At 45.9% G+C, this 15,989-nt stretch overlaps 1 protein-coding gene across 1 annotated transcript in view; it reads left to right on the forward strand.

Annotated features, from left to right (window-relative positions):
- Nucleotides 1–15,989, forward strand: part of Pkd1l1 (polycystin 1 like 1, transient receptor potential channel interacting) — a 131,776-nt gene that overhangs the window by 107,758 nt on the left and 8,029 nt on the right. Inside the window, exons 43-49 of the mRNA XM_021211181.1 lie at nucleotides 2,544–2,664; nucleotides 3,359–3,442; nucleotides 3,970–4,163; nucleotides 5,071–5,305; nucleotides 10,030–10,134; nucleotides 10,741–10,881; nucleotides 15,126–15,257. Coding sequence (XP_021066840.1) covers nucleotides 2,544–2,664; nucleotides 3,359–3,442; nucleotides 3,970–4,163; nucleotides 5,071–5,305; nucleotides 10,030–10,134; nucleotides 10,741–10,881; nucleotides 15,126–15,257 — 1,012 coding nt within the window. The remainder of the gene's footprint in view (nucleotides 1–2,543; nucleotides 2,665–3,358; nucleotides 3,443–3,969; nucleotides 4,164–5,070; nucleotides 5,306–10,029; nucleotides 10,135–10,740; nucleotides 10,882–15,125; nucleotides 15,258–15,989) is intronic.

The raw sequence follows: 15,989 nt of genomic DNA on the forward strand, positions 1-15,989 counted from the left end.
AGCCTAGGAAAAGTGAATCCAATGGAATCCGAGGGGTGCTCTCTTGGCTCCCTGTGGCTGGCAGTCCTTTGCTCCTGGCTGCCACAGCATCCTCTATAAAGTTAGGATACGTAAGATTCTGGATTATCTGTCTTCAAAAAAAAAAATTACTCTAATATCAGATTGTGTCCCATTGAATTTGTGTTTGAATACTTCTGAACTCAAGGACTTCATGAAATCCCAAATCCACAAAACTAAACTGAGCCACAAGTGAGAGACCAGTACCTAGAGGCAAAAGCCTTGCTCCATCCCAGTGGTCTTCAGAAATGACCACTAATGCTTTTCTTCTCGCTGGACTGGAGCTATGGGCCCATTTGATATAATTGCTGTAGTTAGTACACACGGGGCCAGGCTATGGTTGGCTCCTTTGGTTCACCTCTTGCTCCCCAGTGTGCCATGAAGGAGCACAATGGTTCCTTTGTGCAGGGATGTGTGAGCTCTGGGTCACAGACAGTGTTTCTTGACAGTTTCATGAATGTGGTCCCAATGGGGAGCAAGTATGGCAAGTGATAACATTTCTCTAAATTCTGCAAGCTTGGGCCAAGGGTGCAGTTCAGTGGGAGATCACATGCTTAATGTGGGCGAAGACACCTTGGTGTTGATGCTCCAGTACCTCTATTGTGGGGGTGTGGAGAGATGGTTCAGGGGTTAAGGATACTGGCTGCCCCTCCAGAGAACTCTGCTTCTATTTCTTACACCCATAGAGCTGCTCATAACAATTTTTAACTGTAGTCCAAGGGGATCCAGTGCCCTCTTCTGGCATCTGAAGGTACCAGGCACATACATGATATACAAAAGTGCATGCAAAGAAAACACCCATACACATAAAAATAGAATTTTAAAAGCAATTTTAAGTGTTGTGGGAACTCAGTATAGATATTAAACATATGCTAGTTTGTTTTTTCAAACAGATGTGGGCCTTACTTAGTGGCAGGTGTGCAGTCAGCTTGTCTGCTGATATTCCTCCCTGCCTCCCTCCCTCTCACTGTGTCTTTGTACAGTGCTTTCTCCCCGGGGCTGTGAATATTTTTAGGGTTTTACCAGCTGTATTTGTGCCTCCCTCAGTGACTCTGCCTCCTTTCCAAGAAATGCTGTTTCTCCATCACAGCCTCTAGATGTCCCTTGCAGCTCTCCTACTTGCTTAGGATTTGACAAGTTTGGCCAAGTTTTCAGAAAAGTATGGAATTGAGAATGAGCAGTCAGTAGGAGGCTGCAGAGATTAGGCTCCGAAACAGCACCACCACACATAAGTGGATGGGTAGGAGACAAACTGGACTCAAGGAAAGGGAACTGGGGCTGGAGAAGGCTCTGCGGCTAAGAGTGCATAGTGCTCTTCCAGAGAACCCAAGTTCGTTTCCCCGCATCCATGCCCAGCAGCTCACAACTAACTGCCTGCAACTCCAGCTCCAGAAGGGTCATTTCTCTCTCTTGGTCCTTGCAGTTATCTGCACACCTCTGTCTGTCTGTCTGTCTCTGTCTCTCTGTCTCTGTCTCTGTCTCTGTCTCTCTCTCTCTCTCTCTCTCTCTCTCTTTCACACACACACACACACACACACACACACACACAAATAAAAATCTAGAAGGGGAGGGAGGGAGGGAGGGAGGGAGGGAGGGAGGAAGAAGGAACTAAAACAAGTCGGCTCAACAGCTCCTGTTGCTCACACAGGTTCTGGAGACTTTGGATGTGTACGTTCAGTGTATATAAATTGCTGATGGGGGGATTTGTTTCCCCGTTCACATATATTGAAGGCTTTTCCTTGCCCTTGGTTCCTTTTGGATTAGATTGTCTAGCTTTCTTACATGGTTGTACAGTGTTACAGCCCTTAAGGAGTCCCTGCCCCATACCTGGGCAGAGACTGTCTGGCCCGAAGCATCCTCTTGCCAGCTTCCAAGGTGTGAATTCTGCTTCTGAGGCCATGTCCCTGCACATGAAGTCAGGAGATGCCTGTCACAGGCTTTCTGGCTGCTGTGCACTGGCTCAAGTAACCTACGCCCTGAAGCTCAGCGAACCAAAAGTGCCCATTCCATCCACCCGCATGTGGTGACCTAAGGCAATGCCTACCTTGTAATCAAGTGCTGAACATCTCATGGAATTGGATATTGAGCTACAAGTGAAAAACAGAAGTGTTGGTGGGTGAAATTTTTACCACGATAGAGTTAAAAGACCATCAGTTTTAACTGTTATTGTGGGCTACATATTCAGCTATATACAATTTCTTTGTTTCCCCACAGGACAGGGTTTCCCAGTGTCTACAAGAATGTCTGGTACTTAATATTTACCCAGTAATGTTTGTTGAGTGAATGAATGAATGTTGTTTCCCACCGTTTCTCTTCCCTCTGCTGCCAAGGAACAAAGTGAATTGTGGAGTTGTACCTCATCTTACAGATTGCTTTGGCTTAATTCCCACAAATGTGGGGTTGGGAAAAAGGGCAACCTTTCCCTCACTTGGAATTGTGCTTAGGGATTCATGTCTACCTTTTTTTTGTTTTGTTCTTGAATTAAGACGTGCCAATCACTCCTTGGGGGACCTCAGCAGCACAGAAGACTGGTGGGACTGGACGCTGAGCACACTGCTAGATGAGCTGTACCCAGAAAGAACATCTGCGAGAGCCTGGGGGGCTCAGGTATGCTCCTTTCCTATCTGTCGGACACTATATGGCAGTGGGGAGACGCCACAGTGCAGTGCAGGAGCTTTGCCATGGCGCCAGTGCCATGGCAGGCAAAGAAGCCTATCTCTCTCCTTGCCTGGAGTCTGTGTTAAGCTGTTCACATCCTCCTGTCAATGCTTGCCAGTCTGAGCAAGGCCTAGACACACACACAGGGGTTCAGGGTGAGACTAGGGAAGCAACTAGCTTGCTGCTTGCCTGACAGAGGCTCAGGAGTCCCCAGAGCAGAAGAGGAGCTAAGGCAGCATCGTTAGGGAAGCTTCCAGAAAAAGGCAAGGTTGGTCCAAAGTTTGTATTATCCAATCCCTTATTCAGCTTTCACTTTCTTTCCTCTTATGAAAAATATACGATCTTTCTCTTCTATTCCTGAAACACTGTCCCAATTTGTCCCCTTTTGTTGTCTTCCACGAATTGTGGAGGAACCTGGTCATTCATACGAGATGAACTTCAGGGGGAAGGCATCTGAACGCTTTCCTTCTCCAAAAAGGAGGTTGGGGAGGGAGTGCTGCTTGCATCCTCAGTGACATCAGGGGAATGGACCTCTGATTCCACAGATGCAGGGTTTTGTGCATCCCCGGCCTTTGTCAGCCATGCTTTGCAGGGGCCAATTGAAGTGCATAGTTCTCACGTATTAGCTCTCTTCCTCTTTCAGCTTGGAGCTCTTGGAGGCCAATGCCACCTAATAGGCCCCCCAGTGGTCAAGCAGCTCAAGGCTTCTGCTGGCACTGCATGCACGGTATGCACCCTGGGAGACTCGGACAGAGCTCAGGCAGCTGGGAGGTGGTGTGAGGTTGCCAGGTGCCAGGGCCTGCCTTCCTTCTGCCCAGTCCGAGCACTTCCTGTGCCCTCTGCATTCGACCCCAGAACTGTTCTCTTCACTTCTAGAATTGGTATTCTAAGCAAAAGAAGGCTCGCTCTTCTGGAAATCTGAATACTAGGATATTCTTGTCTGCTTTTCTGATGGGGAAGGGTGCCCCGAGACAGCATTATTCCGCAGTGCTTAGTGCAATGTTCTGCAGATTGTCCAGCCCTGCCCACCTAACTCCTCAGCTTCAGCCTTCAGAAGGCATAGCCTGGATCCTTCCAGTTTAAGATAGAACCCAAAAATCATGAAGTAGGCTACAGAATGGTTCTGGAGAGTAGCAGGGTCCCTGATCACATCATTTGATTGTCCTATGTGTGGACAGAGCTAGGGAGCCCCACAATACAGACGACTTGGGGACAGGGATTGATAGGTTACTTGATTGATGGTTTGTGCTCCAGCCTCCCAGGCCATTCTCAGAGCTCCTGGAAGATGGGCTTTCTATGCATAGTAAAGGCCTTGTCCTTGAGGACCGAAATGTGACCCCTGGTGGTCCTGAGACCTGTGACGTGAAGAAAGAGAGCTACATGCATAGCCTAGGAAGAACAAGGTCAGTGAGTATCCATAAGTGTGGCTCCCAGGCCCATGCTGTGAGGTGAGGAATGCCCTCCTGCAGGCTCAGCTTCCAGGCCAAGTGGGAAAGGGCCAGCATTGCTAAGGATTGAGCAGTGCTCCTGGTTCAAGCAATGGTGTGGAGGAACTCAGACTCTGTTCAGACCCACATGCATAGAGGAGAAAAGAACAGTCTTTAAAAGTGACTGCCAGAGCCTGCAGTCATGGGGTCAAGTGAATCTTTCCCCTTTGCTTGCTGTGTGCCAAGCAGGGTGCTCCCATGGCCTCGCCAGTCCCTCCCCTAACTCCTAGAGGAACACAGAAGCTGCCTGGAGCTGCAGTGAGCAAATGAGGAGTGGATCTTCCAGTGTGTGTAGATATAGCATGTATATACTCTATTTCCTGTAGCCCAGATTGTAGTGAGGTACCCTGGCAGTTCCACACCATGCGTAGGCCCCATTCATGATACAGCCTTCCTCATAGAATGGGACTTTGCATAGGACTCAGTATGAGAGTTATAGTAGTGTGCCCAGAGAACTTAAAAAATTATTTAGTAGCATGATTTGCTACTAAATATGAATAATATATATGAATGTAGTAAAATTTATGAATATAGTAAAATGTGGTTTCTTTCTATCCTTAAAGTCCACAGTATGCCCTTGGGTGGTTATCTCATCCTCAGAGGGCATAGGTGAAGGGTAGAAGCCAACCGTTGCCTGGAATTATATCCTTGCTGATACAGGGAAAGGAAGAGGGAAAGAGGGGCAGTGGGCTCCTGGTGGGGATTCCTGACACAAAGGAGGACTGCCTGTGCAAATCAGAAGGCTAGGGGTCATCTGTACCCATGAAGGCTCATCAGGTGTTTTGGACATGGTGACACAGATGGGCTTTTCCCTGGGACTCCCAAGCCTTGTTCCCTGCCCTCACTCTGAACCTGGGCTGCTTTCCAGACATGAAGCCTATGCAGCTCTGACTGCCCTCAGAGCCAGCAAGTGGATCGACCACAGCACAAGGGCCATGTCTGTGCACTTCACCCTCTACAACCCTCCAACACGACTCTTCACAAGTGTGATCCTGGGCACAGAATGTCTCCCCACAGGAGGTCTGGTCCCCTCATTCCTGGTAGAGTCTTTCAGCATCTTCTACAGTGACTCAGCCCTAAAGTACCTTCTTATGCTTTCTGAGGTGAGTTCATCTGCCCTGGGCCTCCTGGATGGACACAGGGAACCCCGGCTTCACCTGGCCTAAATACCTCCACACTATGAGACTATGGTCCTCCCATTGACCCACCCCAACAACTCTTTTGCCCCTTTTATGCGGTATGAATCACAGAGAGCAATGTTGGAGCTGGAGACAAGGAAGATCCCGAATGGGAAGAACAACCATCACATACAAAATGAGCTCAAATACTCAACCAACACAATGTACTAAATTCATTGTGGAGTCTTAGCCTCAGCCACCATAAAAAAATACTGTCACCCCTCATTGTCCAACATTTAACTTACTTTCTTTATTTTTTTAACTCACTTAATGCATTTATTTTTTATTAGGTATTTTCTTCATTTACATTTCAAATGTTATCCCCTTTCCTAGTTTCCTCTCTGAAAGTCTCCTATACCCTTCCCCAACCTGCTCCCCAACCCACCCATTCCTGCTTCCTGGCCTTGGCATTCCCCTGTACTGGGGCATATAATCTTCACAAGAATAAGGGTCTCTCCTCACATTGATGGCCAACTAGGTCATCTTCTGCTACATATGCAGCTAGAGACACAAGCTCTGGGGGATACTGGTTAGTTCATATTGTTGTTCCTCCTATAGGGTTGCAGACCCCTTCAGCTCCTTGGGTACTTTCTCTAGCTCCTCCATTGGGGGTCTGTGTTCTATCCAATAGCTGACTATGAGCATCCACTTCTATATTTGCCAGGCACTGGAATAGCCTCACAAGAGATAGCTATGTCAGGGTTCTGTCAGCAAAATCTTGCTGGCATCATAACTTCTGTTAGTTTCAATGTGTCTCTGTTTAGTTTCTGTTTCCAGTATCTGTCCATTGATAAAAGTGGGGTGTTGAGTCTCCCACTATTATTGTGTACCATGCAATGTGTGCTTTGAGCTTTACTATAGTTTCTTTAATGAATGTGGATGCCCTTGCATTTGGAGCATAGATATTCAGGGTTGAGAGTTTTATCTTGGAAGATTTTACCTTTGATGAGTATGAAATGCCCCTCCTTGTCTTTTTGACAACTTTTTTTTCAACTTTGGGTTGGAAGTTGATTTTATTTGATATTAGAATGGCTACTCCAGCTTGTTCCTTCGGACCGTTTGCTTGGAAAATTGTTTTCCAGCCTTTTACTCTGAGGTAGTATCTGTTTTTGTCCCTGAGGTGGGTTTCTTGTATGCAGCAAAAAGTTGGGTTCTGTTTATGTAGACAGTCTGTTAGTCTATGTCTTTTTATTGGAGAATTGAGTCCACTGATGTTAAGAGATATTAAGAAAAAGTAATTGTTGCTTCCTGTTATTTTTGTTGTCAGAGTTGGGATTCTTTTCTTGTAGCTGTCTTCTTTTAGGTTTGTTGAAGGATTACTTTCTTGCTTATTCTAGGGTGTAATTTCCATCCTTGTGTTGGAGTTTTCCCTTTATTATCCTTTGAAGGGCTGGATTCGTGGAAAGATATTGTGTAAATTTGGTTTTGTCATGGAATATCTTGTTTTCTCCATCTATGATAATTGAGAGTTTTGCTGGGTATAGTAGCCTGAGCTGGCATTTGTGTTCTCTTAGGGTCTATATGACATCTGTCCAGGATCTTCTGGCTTTCATAGTCTCTGGTGAGAAGTCTGGTGTAATTCTAATAGGCCTGCCAGTATATGTTACTTGACCTTTTTCTCTTACTGCTTTTAATATTCTATCTTTATTTAGTGCATTTGTTGTTCTGATTATTATGTACCGGGAGGAATTTCTTTTCTGGTCCAGCCTATTTGGAGTTCTGTAGGCTTCTTGTATGTTCATGGGCATCTCTTTCTTTAGGTTAGGGAAGTTTTCTTCTATAATTTTGTTGAAGATATTTACTGGCCCTTTCAGTTGAAAATCTTCATTCTCATCTATACCTATTATCCTTAGGTTTGGTCTTCTCATTGTGTCCTGGATTTCCTGGATGTTTTGAGTTAGGATTGTTTTGCATTTTGCATTTTCTTTGATTATTGTGTCCATGTTTTCTATGGTATCTTATGCACCTGAGATTCTCTTTTCCATCTCTTGTATTCTGTTGCTGATCTATGGTTCCTGATTTTTTCCTAGGATTTCTATCTCCTGAGTTGTCTCCTCTTGGGTTTTCCTTATTGTTTCTACTTCCATTTTTAGATCTTGGATGGTTTTGTTCAATTTTTTCACCTGTTTGGTTGTGTTTTCCTGTCATTCTTTAAAGGATTTGTTTGTTTGTTTCCTCTTTAAGGATTTCTACCTGTTTAGCAGTGTTCTCCTGTAATTCTTTAAGTGAGTTATTAATGCCCTTCATAAAATCCTCTTACAGCATCATGAGATATGATTTTAAATCTGAATCTTGCTTTTCAGGTGTGTTGGGGTATCCAGGACTCGCTGTGTTGGGTGTACTGGGTTCTGATGATGCTGAGTGGTCTTGATTTCTGTTAGTAAGATTCTTATGTTTGCCTTTCGCCATCTGGTAATCTCTGGTGATAGATGTTCTAGCTGTCTCTGGCTGAAGCTTGTTCCTCCTGTGATTCTGTTAGCCTCTGTCAGCACTCCTGCAAGTCCAACTCTCTCTTGAGTCCCAGTGGTCAGAGCACTTTCTGCAGGAAAGCTCTCCTCTGGCAGGGAAGGTGCACAGAGGTCTGGGTCTCAGTTCTGCCTCCTGGCTGAGAGCCCCTGTTCAAGAAGCTCTGTTGCTTCTGCAGCCTGCATGCTCTCCTGTGCAGACTGGTCTCTGAGAGACCTGGGATACAAGATGGCGATCTCACCTGAGTCCCGGGGTCAGTGCCCTCTCTGGAGGTCAACTCTCCTCTGGAGGGGAAGGTGCACAGAGGTCTGAACATTTAACTTTCTATAGTGAACCATGATCTGAAAATAAGAAACAGAATATTCCAGAAGTAAATGATGCCTACATTTTAAACAACCTTATAGTGTATTGTGATGTAATTACAGTGTGTTGTTATAACTGCTCTATTTTATTACCGATTATTTCTGTTATTTCTGTTATTAAGTTACTATGCCAGATGTAGAAATTAAGCTTTATCACCACTAGCTATGCATTTTATAATAAAGTTACAGTATTAGTAGGGTTTGGTATTATTGAAATTTCAAACAGCCACCAGGGGACAGCCACATATCCCTCAGGCGAACGGGGTCACTTAGTGCTCAATGGCTGGTTGCCTTAAAAAACAGGGATCTGTTTCCAAAGATCCAGTAGCTACAAGGTGCCAGGAGAGCCGGGCTGTAGTGAGAACTCCCTCCCTGGATGGTGGAAACCCACTTTCTCTCTGTTGCTGACACATTGTGTCACACAGCCTGGCTCCTTTTCTGTGCCTGTGAACAAGGAGAACGTATGTGTGCTTTCGGCTTCAGTACGTATATAAACCCCAATATTGCAGAAGCAGCAGCATCCCCATGCCTGCATTTAGCCTTAACTATTTCCATCGAGGCAATGCCTACAAATACAGAAACCATGGGGCTTGGGATACCAAAATGTTAATTTGAGGGTATCAGCCCCCATAGTCCACAGTACTGAGTAGCAGCAGTTCACCTCTTCATTGAACCATCAAAAGCCTCAGCAGCCACCCTCCGCTGTACGCCACTGAGTTTGGATCTTCTCATTTCATGTTCCTTTCAGAAGGAAACATGACCTTGCTGGTTGGACAAGTCAAATCTGCTTGGCTTCAGGAAGAGAAAGAAGTCTAGGGACTGTGAGAGATAGCCAAGGCTGAGACTGGAATGGAGGATAAGTGTGAAGCAGAGGTGTGGACTACTGAGAAGGGTCTGGGATAGGAGAGGCTCATGCCTTAAGCACCCTAAGTAAGTAAATAACAGTCAGAAAAAAAAGCTAAATAGTATTCTAGTGCACTATCTTAAACTATCAGGAGTTACACAAAAAAATGAAGTCTTGTTAGATAAATGTCAAGAGTTTAAAAGACCAGGTCAGTTCCCCTGCCCTTTTCTTTGGCTCCACACTATAGAGAAAACATAAGCAATAAGAACAATAACACTGAAGTATTTCTATCTGAAAGGGAAAGACTTTTTTTTTTTTTTTTTTTTTGGTTTTTCGAGACAGGGTTTCTCTGTATAGCCCTAGCTGTCCTGGAACTCACTTTGTAGACCAGGCTGGCCTCGAACTCAGAAATCCACCTGCCTCTGCCTCCCAAGTGCTGGGATTAAAGGCGTGCGCCACCACGCCCGGCTTCAAGGGAAAGACTTTTATCAGGAAGTTTTATAAATACTCGCTAATTCACTGTGGTCCCCACTGTAACACAGAGGCAGTCTCTGGTGTGACACGGCACAATACCACTCTTTCACCCCCTCCCTGAGTACTCAAAGCCAACTTGGTTCCGATTATGTTTACAGTTTGTAAAGAGTGGACCTACAAGCCTAATGCACACAGCTCCCAAAGACATGGAGAATGCACAAGGCAGGCTTGGTGAGCTGGTAGTGTCAGTGGATGCCTGCAGGGTCAATAGCAGGCCTTGAGGCTTCCCATGGAATTGGGTCTCTGCGAGAGCTTAGTGTGAAGTGAGACCAAGCTGCCCAGATGCCTACTTCAGGGCTAGTTTGACATCAAATGCTGCTGAGACAGAGAGAGGCTTGCGCTACGTCTACTGGCTGGGCAGAGGCACCAGCCAGAAGTTTAGATCTTGAGCAAACAACCCAGCTGAACCTTCTATTGTCTCACTTATTTCTGTCCCCTCTCAGCTGCTGTTCCTGGCACTCAACATGATCCACCTCTGTTTCCAGCTCTGGGGGATGGCAACCAAGGGCATCCTCAGCTACTGGAGAAAACCAAGACACTGGCTGGAGGTAACCTCTCCAATGTAGTCTTCATTATGGGGAACAATGAGGCTAAAGTATTTCTATCTGAAAGGGAAAGTACTTTTATCAGGAAGTCTTATAAATACAGACTCCTTCCAATGTCACTGGTTACTCCACAGTAGTGCAGAGGCAGAATAGCATTTGAAATCAGGTTTCCCTGACAATAGGTGGTGGTGGTGGTAGCAGTGGTGTGTGTATATATGTGTGTTCACATGTGTTTTGTGCATAAATACAAGGAGGCTATGGGACAACCCTGGTGTTGTTTCTCAGACAGTATTCATCATTTATTGTTGTTGTTTAAGACAGCTTCTCTCCCTGGCGTGGAAATCACTAAGTAGAATGGGCTAGCTGACTGGTGAGTCCAGGAATCGACCTGTTTTACTCTCCCCGACATGGGGATTACAGGCATGTACTACCATGGCCTCATTTTTACACCGTTCTAGAGATTGAAGTCACAGCCCTGTGATTACCCTTTACCAAATGAGTCCTCTCTTCAACCACCAACTTCATGTTAGACAGTCAACTTGTCACCAGTGTCAGGGATGCTGGCGTCTTCCCTCAGCCAACTGAGGGACCTTTCTTCCCATCTTGCAGCTCTCTATGGTTGGTGTAGCACTGGCCTACTGTGCAGCCTCTGGTCACCTCTCTACTCTTGCTGCAAACATCACCGACCAGTTCCACAAAGGACTTTATCAGAGGCTTGTGGACATCGGCCTGATGGTGTCATGGAATCAGGTACATACACAGAAAGAGGCCGCAGCTGATACTGTTCTATGGCATCTGTCACACAAGGACGAGAGGGATCGGGGTGATGAGCTGTTCTGTTGAATGATGTTGCTGTACGCTCACAGACGGCACCGAGAGTAGTAAGATTTGGAGAACATCCCACAGGTCCACTCGTTGGGCCTCCATGGCTGCCGTGTGGAGTAGAACTCATGGACTTGCAGCAGCGGGAGGAAGCAGGTGTCAGTCCACATCATTTACAGTAAGGAGGCTGGCACTAACATGCTTAGACACATCATGTATCCTCTCTTTCTCACTGGTGATGGTCTTAGACAGAGGTATTTGCAATAAGTGATCACCCTGAGGCTCAGGGAAAGACACAGGGGTCATGAGAGGGAGAAATACCCTCTCTAAGCCCCCTGTATCTCTACTCCACAGATTCTCTAAGCCTCTTTTCTACATATCTTGGGATCTGTCAGTGCCCCAGAGCCATTCCATACCTAGAGTACCCTTACACTCTGGGCAAGCTGCTACTGGAATGATCCAAAAAGAGGGGGGACTTGTTCCCCTCTAACTACAGTGTTCCCAGCTCTACCTCCTCTCTTTAACTTCCCTCTGCCTCCTCGTATAAAGCACCCTCGGCCCAGCTCTCCTTTCTGTTGTGTGGGGAGCCCTCGAGGGCACAAGGCTGGTGGTCTTCCTCTACCACAGCTCCAGCCTTCCTTTCCTGGATAAGTGGTACCACTGTTGTTCCTGTCTCCTCAGAGGTCATATCAACTCCTACTCAACTTCTCCTCTGCCTTCTCGCCCTCTATAATCTGGGCAAATCTTGGGGCAGAAACACAAGACTGTTCCTGACATAACCACTGCAGCTGGGGAAACTAAAGGCCCAGAGAGTGGAAGGGCCTTTCTATAGCCAGAGTGGCCCAACTATAGAGGCATAAAAGACACTTCAGTCTTGGGGGAAGATGTGCTTTGAATGTTCTAAGCAGAGGACAATCTGGGCTTCTTCCTGGAGGACAAGAATAACTATCACCTCCCCATTGCAGATGCCACTAGAACTGTGACTTCATGAGTCAGCCCTGCCCCTCCCACCCTAGCTGAGGAAGCCCTGAGGCTATACTTCCTACTCATGGGTGTTGAGCTCCATAGGTACCCATGAGTCTCAAGGCTAGGCACAAACCTGGTAGACATCTTCACATCATGAGCATCTGGCACTCCCCTACTGAGCCTGCTCACACCCCCATGGTACTATGAAACACATTCATTGTGCACATTGCTGATCCATGCACAGAGAGCAGCAAAGGCCATCCTTGTGTTAAGCACCAGGAGCAGAAGGATTCCAGACACTTCTACATCTTGGATTGTAATTTCCACAACTTGTAGGAATCTAGTGTAGCACAAAAATCAAGACATTCATCTTTTTTTTTAACCTACAGAGGCAGGAAGCTGGGGCAATGGAAGGCTAGAAGTCATAGTGAGCCCATCTTCCAAGGCTCAGCAAAGCTGCCCCAAACAACTAGAATCTAGTCTGTGTGGAAAGACATTATTCACAGTTTGGAGAACCTTGAGAGCAGCTTCCTGGGGTTCCATAGGCTTTGGTGTTTGAAGACTCCCCATTTTTAGACAGACAGGAACAGAGCTCAGGCTGTTCCAAATGGTTTCTCTTTGTCTTGGGATGTTTTGTTCTCAGCCACCCTAGGACCTTCTTACAAAGATTTTGCATCTACTGAGATGTGTGTGCTACAATATTACTCAGTTCACGCTCATACACCAAAAGACCAGAAGCACTAGGAACGAAGTTCACCAGTTTGTTCCCTACTGTTCCCCAGCATCAGCATGGGGCCTCATTGTCTTATCACTGGTAGACATTCTGGTCTACCTTTCCTGTGTGTCTATAGTCATCTACATTTCTTTTCTGCCACGGAGCTTCAGCTCACTCACTGTCTACTCTGCCCTGCTATACATTGTATACAGCTATACATTGCCTGGATTCTAATGCCATCAGAGCTGAGAGTTTCCTTGCCTGTGTTGAAAGCCCACTAGGCTGGCTTTCTTGAACCACTCTGTAGGATGCTCTTCTCACTGAGGTGGGCAGAGCAGCTCTTCTAGGCATGTAGTGAGGAGACATGGGAATCTGTCAGCACTCTCTCAGTGAGCATTGGGTCTCTGAAATGGGTTCACCTTTCATAGCCTTCCTTCTTCACAGTGTACCATCTTTCTCATCATGTTTGCTGCTGCCAGAATCTTGCCTGGAATGACTTCCTCTTCCCTAGGAATTCCATTACAGCCAGGTCCAATTTCTGGGCCTTCACTTAGCTCTTGAGTAGAGCTGTCCTGGTAAATCTTCGTCCTGCCTGACACTCGCATCAGCTCTCTGGTCCTGCATCATTTGTCCCAGCCACAAGAAAACCAATTATTCTTTTCACACACAGTATCTGTGGTATAGCTCAAACTGGTCAAAGCTGGGTACCTCTAACACTCCATGAGGCTTAGTTTGACAAACTGTAATGGAGTTAATAAGTTTGGTATGTAAATTTCCATTTTCTGCTGGATATGTTACATATATTGGTCTAAATAAAACATAAAGTAAAATTACCTGCTTATTTTCACCAACTAAATTGCAGTTACCATGAAATTTACAGTTCTCACATTATATTTCACCTTGCCAGTGATGGCTACAATATCAATCATCTCTATTTTTCCCAAGCATAGCTTTATCTTGTTGTCTTTAAGGGACCACAGGTATGCCAAGCATATTTCACAGAAACATCTATCCATCAAATAGCATGCTATCTAGTAAAACAGGTCATGGTGACCCATGTACACTATAAATGACCCCACTCATGCTCCGAGAGAGCAAGCATCATAGTCCACTTACATCAGCACTGGTAGAAACAGCCTCTGACCTTGTAGCCAGGCACCTGAGTAGTAAGCTGTGACGTCTGAGAGGCCTTCAGAGTACACTGTCACTGAGACCAGATGAGCTTGTAGCTGAAGCCTACAGCCTCAGCTCTTATTTAACTGTACAAGTGCACCAAGCTTTCTCAAGTTTGAAATACATGTTACAAAATTTAAGGTGTTTTCTAGGATGAGAGAGAAGAAGATATATGCATATCCCTCTAGGCACATGATATATATCCTATAAATAAATATGATAATGAAAATAGTTAAGAAGGCTTTCTGGTATCCTACCAATCAGATATAGACAAGAAAGGAGTCCCTAGGGAGGTCATAGGTGTGCTCTCCAATGTCATGGTCACTGACCTGAGAGTATAGAGAAAGAAGTATGGTCAGCTCAAATTGAGATGTGCTATAAATATAAAATACTTGTCCAATTTAATAAATTCAATATGCAAACATCTCTACTTGCGCTGAATGTACATATTTTTTGAATGTTGGTCTAAATAAAATGCATAAATCTCCTTGCTTAATTTCACCTGTTAAATCACAGCCACCAGAAAATGTAGTTCCACCTAGTCTCACACTATATCTCCTCTCCAGGACTGGCTCTGGTGTCAATCATGCCTGTCTTGTCCCCAAAGTCACCTGTATCTTACTGATTCATAGGGACCACAGGTGCGCCAGCCTCTCATACCTTCCCCAGGTCTCAGTTCTCACAGACACACTGAAACCTTGGACCTTTGTGCTCTCGGTCACTTTCTGGCTTATTCAAGCTCCTGATGTTCACTTATTTTCACTTCTTTCTTTCTGCTGGGAAGAGGAGGTCAGGCCGTGTACAGAAAGCATTTCTCCCAGCTCTAGGAGCCAGCTTCCGAGGGACCCAGGAGTGTGAGTATCTGTGTTGGACCTGGGCATCCTGCTGCGCATCTTGTGTCCTGTCACTTTGTTTGTCTGAGCCAGAGACTCCAGAGCTATAATGAGGGAGCACTTCTAGTTCTATCTCCAAGGAAAGCACTGCTAATGTCTGACAAAACGAGGCAGGTACACCCTGTCACTGCTGCCATGGCCCTGCCCTTACAGTGCAGTGTGCTGGGCCTCTGAGGGGAAATAGCCTGACCTGCTCTGCCTGTCTCTACCAGCCTGCCCTCCTGAAGACATCTTATGTATGCTGGAACCTGTTTCTGACTTGTTCTCCTCTGCAGACACTGTCACTTGGTGTCCCTGGGAGACCTGTGGTCTGAACAACTCCTCAAACGAACATGTGTTTCAGCACAGCTCACGGATGTGTGCCTGTGTCGACGCCTCCTAAGATCATTGGCAGGACTCACTGAACTGCTGTGTTCTTCCCTCAGAGGGCACGATGCCTCCAGGGACTCCTCCTGTTCCTCTGGATGTTGAAATGTGTCCATCTTCTCAGCTCTCTAAGCACCATGACACCCTTCTCGGCAGTGACCTGCTCTCTCTTCAGAGTCGTGGTGCCAGTGGTAAGAATCTTCTCTCCTTCTCCAGTGATTTTTTTCTTTAATTGGTTTAATTGGTTTTTTCAACCAATAAATCGGCTTCCTCTGGTCAGGTAAGGGATGGCAAACTCCAAAGGGCCACAACACCACTGCGAATTCTAGCCACCGAATTCATTACAGTGGGGTTTAGGGAAGGGATGTCAGTATAATAAATTATCTCTGTGACAGCGATAGCTATGACTTATTAAACACTGGCTTTGTGTTTTGCTTTCCCACCGCATATTACAGTTATTTCCTGTGGTCATTACCACCTACAAATCTCTCTGTAAGTGCCAGGGATGGTGTGGAGGGCCTTTTTGTATGTGAACACGCTCCACGATCACAACAGGCTGTGGTCAGGAATGGTGGTTTTATCAGAAGACGGAGCAAGGAGCTGTGACAGGAGACGGGACTTGCCTTGGGACTGTAACTGTTAGGTGCTTTGATAGCCACAAGCTGCTTCTACATCCATGTGTCACTCAAGTCTTTCAAGCAGAGACTTCTCCATTCACACGCTAGAACACATTTTGTATTATTTACCTCACTCGAGGAAACATACAGCATCCATAGAATACAGACAGAAGTAAACGCCACGCAGGACAAAGGTGGCACCATGAGTAAGTGATGCTGCATATATGCATGAGTTTGGGTATATGATGCTGCATATATGCATGAGTTTGGGTATATGATGCTGCATATATGCATGAGTTTGGGTAT

This window comes from Mus pahari, chromosome 13 (assembly GCF_900095145.1).
Source record: "Mus pahari chromosome 13, PAHARI_EIJ_v1.1, whole genome shotgun sequence".
In the NCBI taxonomy this organism is placed as follows: domain Eukaryota; kingdom Metazoa; phylum Chordata; class Mammalia; order Rodentia; family Muridae; genus Mus; species Mus pahari.